This window comes from Oncorhynchus gorbuscha, unplaced genomic scaffold (genome assembly GCF_021184085.1).
Source record: "Oncorhynchus gorbuscha isolate QuinsamMale2020 ecotype Even-year unplaced genomic scaffold, OgorEven_v1.0 Un_scaffold_4666, whole genome shotgun sequence".
NCBI lineage: Eukaryota > Metazoa > Chordata > Actinopteri > Salmoniformes > Salmonidae > Oncorhynchus > Oncorhynchus gorbuscha.
The window spans coordinates 25001-32403 of NW_025748635.1; the positions used below are offsets into that span (position 1 = coordinate 25001).

Sequence of the window (7403 nt, forward strand, 5' to 3'; positions counted from 1 at the left end):
GAGAGAGAGAGAGAGAGAGAGAGAGAGAGAGAGAGAGAGAGAGAGAGAGAGAGAGAGAGAGAGAGAGAGAGAGAGAGAGAGAGAGAATAGAGAGAAAGAGAGACAGAGAGAGAGAGAGAGGAATAAATTCAGCAAACTTAACATGTGTAAATATTAGTATACAACAAGATTCATAAACTGAACAAGTTCCACAGACATGTGACAAACAGAAATGGAATAAAGTGTCCCTGAACAAAGGGGGGGGTCAATATAAAAAGTAACAGTCAGTATCTGGTGTGGCCACCAGCTGCATTAAGTACTGCAGCCAACTGAGAACACTACACTACACAGGTAACCTACTGAGACTACACAGGTAACCTACTGAGACTACACAGGTAACCTACTGAGACTACACAGGTAACCTACTGAGACTACAACACTACACAGGTAACCTACTGAGACTACACAGGTAACCTACTGAGACTACACAGGTAACCTACTGAGACTACTACACTACACAGGTAACCTACTGACACTACACAGGTAACCTACTGAGACTACTACACTACACAGGTAACCTACTGACACTACACAGGTAGCCTACTGAGACTACTACACTACACAGGTAACCTACTGAGACTACAACACTACACAGGTAACCTATGGAGACTACACAGGTAACCTACTGAGACTACTACACTACACAGGTAACCTACTGAGACTACTACACTACACAGGTCACCTACTGAGACTACACAGGTAACCTACTGAGACTACAACACTACACAGGTAACCTACTGAGACTACACAGGTAACCTACTGAGACTACTACACTACACAGGTAACCTACTGACACTACACAGGTAACCTACTGAGACTACAACACTACACAGGTAACCTACTGAGACTACAACACTACACAGGTAACCTACTGAGACTACAACACTACACAGGTAACCTACTGACACTACACAGGTAACCTACTGAGACTACAACACTACACAGGTAACCTACTGAGACTACACAGGTAATCTACTGAGACTACACAGGTAATCTACTGAGACTACACAGGTAACCTACTGAGACTACAACACTACACAGGTAACCTACTGAGACTACAACACTACACAGGTAACCTACTGAGACTACAACACTACACAGGTAACCTACTGAGACTACACAGGTAACCTACTGAGACTACTACTAGTTGGTGGTTGAAGATATCCCTCTAGTGGTGTGGGGGCTGTGCTTTGGCAAAGTGGGTGGGGTTATATCCTTCCTGTTTGGCCCTGTCCGGGGGTGTCCTCGGATGGGGCCACAGTGTCTCCTGACCCCTCCTGTCTCAGCCTCCAGTATTTATGCTGCAGTAGTTTATGTGTCGGGGGCTAGGGTCAGTTTGTTTATCTGGAGTACTTCTCCTGTCCTATTTGGTGTCCTGTGTGAATCTAAGTGTGCGTTCTCTAATTCTCTCCTTCTCTCTTTCTTTCTCTCTCTCGGAGGACCTGAGCCCTAGGACCATGCCCCAGGACTATCTGACATGATGACTCCTTGCTGTCCCCAGTCCACCTGGCCGTGCTGCTGCTCCAGTTTCAACTGGCCTGGGCCCTAGGACCATGTCCCAGGACTACCTGACATGATGGCTCCTTGCTGTCCCCAGTCCACCTGACTGTGCTGCTGCTCCAGTTTCAACTGTTCTGCCTTATTATTATTCGACCATGCTGGTCATTTATGAACATTTGAACATCTTGGTCATGTTCTGTTATAATCTCTACCCGGCACAGCCAGAAGAGGACTGGCCACCCCACATAGCCCGGTTCCTCTCTAGGTTTCTTCCTAGGTTTTGGCCTTTCTAGGGAGTTTTTCCTAGCCACCGTGCTTTTACACCTGCATTGTTTGCTGTTTGGGGTTTTAGGCTGGGTTTCTGTACAGCACTTTGAGATATCAGCTGATGTACGAAGGGCTATATAAATAAATTTGATTTGATTTTACTACACTACACAGGTAACCTACTGACACTACACAGGTAACCTACTGACACTACACAGGTAGCCTACTGAGACTACACAGGTAGCCTACTGAGACTACTACACTACACAGGTAACCTACTGAGACTACAACACTACACAGTTAACCTATGGAGACTACACAGGTAACCTACTGAGACTACTACACTACACAGGTAACCTACTGAGACTACACAGGTAACCTACGGAGACTACTACACTACCCAGGTAACCTACTGAGACTACACAGGTAACCTACTGAGACTACACAGGTAACCTACGGAGACTACTACACTACACAGGTAACCTACTGACACTACACAGGTAACCTACTGAGAATACACAGGTAACCTACTGAGACCAGGCCCCTCTGTAGGTGAAGCTAGTGTCTGTGTGTTACCTCCGGGTACACTGTACCAGGCCCCTCCGTTGGTGATGCCGTCCGTGAAGCTGGTATCATCGTCGTTCTTCCTGCACGGAGCCCGTTGGGGGTCTGACATCACAGGATTAAACTGGGAGTAGGACTTCGCCAGAGACTTAAAGGTGACGTCATCAGGACTGGCGCTGTACTCATGGGTCGAACCTGGAGGGAGGGAGAGGTAGGGGAGGGGGGGAGGGAGGGGAGTGGAGGGGGGTGGGAGAGGGAGGGAGGGAGGATGGGAGAGGGAGGGAGGGAGGGAGGGAGGGAGGGAGGGAGGGAGGGAGGGAGGGAGGGAGGGAGGGAGGGAGGGAGGGAGGGAGGGAGGAGGGAGGGAGGGGGAGAGGGAGGGAGGGAGGATGGGAGAGGGAGGGAGGTGAGGGAGAGAGGGAGGGAGGGAGGGAGGGAGGGAGGGAGGGAGGGAGGGAGGGAGGGAGGGAGGGAGGGAGGGAGGGGGGGGGGGAGGGAGGGAGGGAGGAGGGAGATGAGGATGGGAGAGGGAGGGGAGGATGGGAGAGGGAGGGGAGGAGGGGGAGTATGGGAGAGGGAGGGAGGGGAGTATGGGAGAGGGAGGGGAGGGAGGGAGGATGGGAGAGGGAGGGGAGGGGAGTATGGGAGAGGGAGGGGAGGAGGGGGATGGGAGAGGGAGGGGAGGGAGTATGGGAGAGGGAGGGAGGGAAGAGAGGATGGGGAGGGGGGGGAGAGGGAGGAGGAGGATGGGAGAGGGAGGGAGGGAGGGGAGGATGGGAGAGGGAGGGAGGATGGGAGATGGAGGGGAGGAGGGAGGGAGGGAGGGAAGAGAGGATGGGGAGGGAGGGAGGAAGGGGAGGGGGAGGGGAGGGAGATGAGGATGGGAGAGGGAGGGAGGGAGGGAGGGAAGAGAGGATGGGGGAGGAGGGAAGAGAGGATGGGGAGGGGGTGGGAGAGGGAGGGAGGGAGGGAGGGGAGGATGGGAGGAGGGGGAGTATGGGAGAGGGAGGGGTGGGAGAGGGAGGGAGGGAGGATGGGAGAGGGAGGGAGGGGGAGGGAGGGAGGGAGGGAGGGAGGGAGGAGGGAGGGAGGGAGGGAAGGAGGGGAGGGGGGGGAGAGGGAGGGAGGGAGGATGGGAGAGGGAGGGAGGTGAGAGAGAGAGGGAGGGAGGGAGGGAGGGAGGGAGGGAGGGAGGGAGGGAGGGAGGGAGGGAGGGAGGGAGGGGGGAGGGGGGGTGGGAGAGGGAGGGAGGGAGATGAGGATGGGAGAGGGAGGGGAGGATGGGAGAGGGAGGGGAGGAGGGGAGTATGGGAGAGGGAGGGGAGGGGAGTATGGGAGAGGGAGGGGAGGGAGGGGAGGATGGGAGAGGGAGGGAGGGGAGTATGGGAGAGGGAGGGGAGGAGGGGGAGTATGGGAGAGGGAGGGAGGGGAGTATGGGAGAGGGAGGGAGGGAAGAGAGGATGGGGAGGGGGTGGGAGAGGGAGGGGAGGATGGGAGAGGGAGGGGAGGGAGGGGAGGATGGGAGAGGGAGGAGGATGGGAGATGGAGGGGAGGAGGGAGGGAGGGAGGGAAGAGAGGATGGGGGAGGGAGGGAGGAAGGGGAGGGGGAGGGGAGGGAGATGAGGATGGAGAGGAGGGGAGGGAGGGAGGAAGAGAGGATGGGGAGGAGGGGAGAGGATGGGGAGGGGGTGGGAGAGGGAGGAGGGGGGAGGGAGGAGGGGGAGTAGGAGGGAGGAGGAGGTGGGAGGGAGGGAGGGGAGGTAGGAGGGAGGGAGGAGGGGAGGGAGGGAGGGGAGGTAGGAGGAGGGAGGGAGGAGGAAGGGGGAGGAGGGAGGTGGCAGGGAGGAGAGGATGGGGAGGAGGAGGAGGATGGAGGAGGGAGGAGGGAAGAGAGGATGGGGAGGGAGGAGGGGGAAGGAGGAGAGGTGGGGAGGATGGAGGGAGGAGGGGGGAGGGGCGGGGGATGGGAGGGAGGATGGGAGAGGGAGGGGAGGAGGGAGGGAGGGAGGGAGGATGGGGAGGATGGGAGAGAGATGGGGAGGATGGGAGGGAGGATGGGGGAGGGAGGGAGGAGGATGGGGAGGATGGGATGAGGATGGGGAGGATGGAGTGGGAGGATGGGGGGGAGGGAGGAGGAGGATGGGGATGGGGAGGAGAGGATGGGGAGGATGGGAGAGAGGATGGGGGAGGATGGGAGGGAGGATGGGGAGGGAGGGAGGGAGGATGGGGAGGATGGGAGGGAGGATGGGGAGGGAGGGAGGGAGGATGGGGAGGATGGGAGGGAGGATGGGGAGGGAGGGAGGGAGGATGGGGAGGATGGGAGAGAGGATGGGGAGGAGGGAGGATGGGGAGGGAGGGAGGGAGGATGGGGAGGGAGGGAGGATGGGGAGGGAGGGAGGGAGGATGGGGAGGGAGGGGATGGGAGAGGATGGGGAGGAGGGAGGGAGGATGGGGAGGGAGGGAGGGAGGATGGGGAGGGGGAGGGAGGATGGGGAGGGAGGGAGGATGGGAGGGATGGGGAGGAGGGAGGGAGGATGGGAGGGAGGGAGGATGGGGAGGGGATGGGGGAGGAGGGATGGGGGAGGATGGGAGGGAGGGAGGATGGGGAGAGGAGGGAGGAGGATGGGGAGGATGGAGGATGGGAGGAGGAGGATGGGGAGGATGGGGGAGGATGGGGAGGATGGGGAGGATGGGGGAGGATGGGGAGGATGGGGAGGATGGGAGGGAGGATGGGGAGGATGGGAGGGGGAGGGGAGGATGGGAGGATGGGGAGGAGGATGGGGAGGATGGGGAGGGGGGGGAGGATGGGAGGGAGGGAGGATGGAGGAGGAGGGAGGATGGGGATGGGGAGGATGGGGAGGATGGGGAGGGAGGATGGGGAGGAGGGGGAGGATGGGGAGGAGGGATGGATGGGAGGAGGATGGGGGGGAGGATGAGGAGGATGGGGAGGATGGGGAGGGGGAGGAGGATGGGGAGGAGGAGATGGGAGGAGGATGGAGGAGGATGGGGAGGATGGGAGAGGATGGGGAGGATGGGAGGATGAGGATGGGGAGGGAGGATGAGGAGGGAGGATGGGGAGGGAGGATGGGAGGGGATGAGGGGAGGGGAGGAGGATGGGGAGGGAGGGAGGAGGAGGATGGGGGAGGATGATGATGAGGAGGGATGAGGAGGAGGATGGGGAGAGAGGAGGATGGGGAGAGGATGGGGAGGGAGGATGGATGGAGGGAGGGAGGATGAGGAGGGAGGATGGGGAGAGAGGATGGGGAGGATGAGAGGATGAGGGAGGATGGGGAGGATGGGATGGGAGGGAGGATGGGGGAGGATGAGGGAGGATGGGAGGATGGGAGAGGATGGGAGAGAGGATGGGGGAGGGAGGAGGATGGGGAGGAGGGAGGGAGGATGGGGAGGATGGGAGGATGGGGAGGATGGGGGATGGGGGGAGGATGGGAGGGAGGATGGGGAGGGAGGGAGGATGAGGATGGGGGGGAGGATGGGAGGATGGGAGAGAGGATGGGGGAGGGAGGATGGGGAGGAGGGAGGATGGGGAGGGGGAGGGAGGATGGGGAGGAGGATGGGGAGGGAGGATGGGGAGGGAGGGGAGGGAGAATGGGGAGGGAGGGAGGAGGATGGGGAGGGAGGGAGGATGGGATGGGGAGGGAGGATGGGAGGAGGATGGGGAGGGAGAGAGGATGGGAGAGAGGAGGATGGGAGAGGAGGATGGGGAGGATGAGGGAGGATGGGGAGGGAGGGAGGATGGGGAGGGAGGGATGGGGGAGGATGGGGGAGGAGGGTGAGGGGAGGGAGGGAGGAGGGAGGGAGGGAGGATGGGGAGGATGGGGAGAGGGGAGGATGGGAGGAGGATGGGGGAGGGAGGGATGGGGGAGGGAGGAGGAGGATGGGGAGGGAGGAGGAGGATGGGGAGGAGGAGAGGATGGGAGGAGGATGGGGGAGGGAGAGGATGGGGAGGGAGGATGGGAGGAGGAGGAGGGAGGATGGGAGAGGATGGGGAGGATGGGGAGAGGGGATGGGGAGGATGGGGAGGATGGGGGAGGGAGAGAGGATGGGGAGGATGGGAGGGGAGGATGGGGAGGAGGGAGGAGGATGGGGAGGGAGGATGGGGAGGATGGGGAGGATGGGGAGAGATGGGAGGATGGGGAGAGGGAGGGATGGGGGAGGGAGGATGGGAGGATGGGGATGGGGGGATGGGGAGGGAGGAGGAGGGAGGATGGGAGGAGGGAGGATGGGGAGGGAGGATGGGGAGGATGGGGGAGGGAGGAGGGAGGATGGGGAGGGAGGGGAGGATGGGGAGGATGGGGAGGGGAGGGAGGGGATGGGGAGGAGGATGGGGAGGGAGGATGGGGGAGGATGGGGAGGATGGGGAGGGAGGATGGGGGAGGATGGGGAGGGAGGATGGGGAGGGAGGGAGGATGGGGAGGGATGGGGGATGGGGGAGGGAGGATGAGGGAGGATGGGGAGGAGGAGGGGAGGATGGGGAGGGATGGGGAGGGGGAGGATGGGGGGAGGGAGGGAGGGGGGAGGAGGGAGGATGGGGAGGATGGGGGAGGAGGATGGGGAGGGAGGATGGGGGGAGGGGAGGGAGGGAGGATGGGGATGAGGAGGAGATGGGGAGGGATGGGGGAGGGAGGATGGGGGAGGGGAGAGGGAGGAGGGGATGGGGAGAGGAGGATGGGGAGGATGGGAGGAGAGGATGGGGAGGGAGGGAGGGATGGGGGAGGAGAGAGGATGGGGAGGGAGGATGGGGAGGGAGGAGGATGGGGAGAGGAGAGGGATGGGGAGGGAGAGAGGATGGGGAGGGAGGATGGGGAGGGAGGATGGGAGGGGAGATGGGGGAGGGAGGATGGGAGGGAGGATGGGGGAGGATGAGGGAGGGAGGATGAGGAGGGAGGATGGGGAGGGAGGGGAGGAGGGGATGGGAGATGGGAGGAGGATGGGGAGGAGGATGGGGAGGGAGGATGAGAGGGAGGATGGGGAGGGAGAGAGGATGGGGAGGGAGGATGGGGAGGGAGGATAGG

General features: G+C 61.0%; 1 protein-coding gene across 1 annotated transcript in view; it reads right to left on the reverse strand.

Annotated features, from left to right (window-relative positions):
- LOC124028683 (carboxypeptidase E-like) overlaps nucleotides 1–2573 on the reverse strand; it is an 11209-nt gene extending 8636 nt beyond the window's left edge. Inside the window, exon 1 of the mRNA XM_046340683.1 lies at nucleotides 2383–2573. Within this exon, the coding sequence (XP_046196639.1) occupies nucleotides 2383–2482 (100 nt within the window). The 5' untranslated portion in view covers nucleotides 2483–2573. The remainder of the gene's footprint in view (nucleotides 1–2382) is intronic.
- Between the last annotated feature and the right edge of the window lie 4830 nt (nucleotides 2574–7403).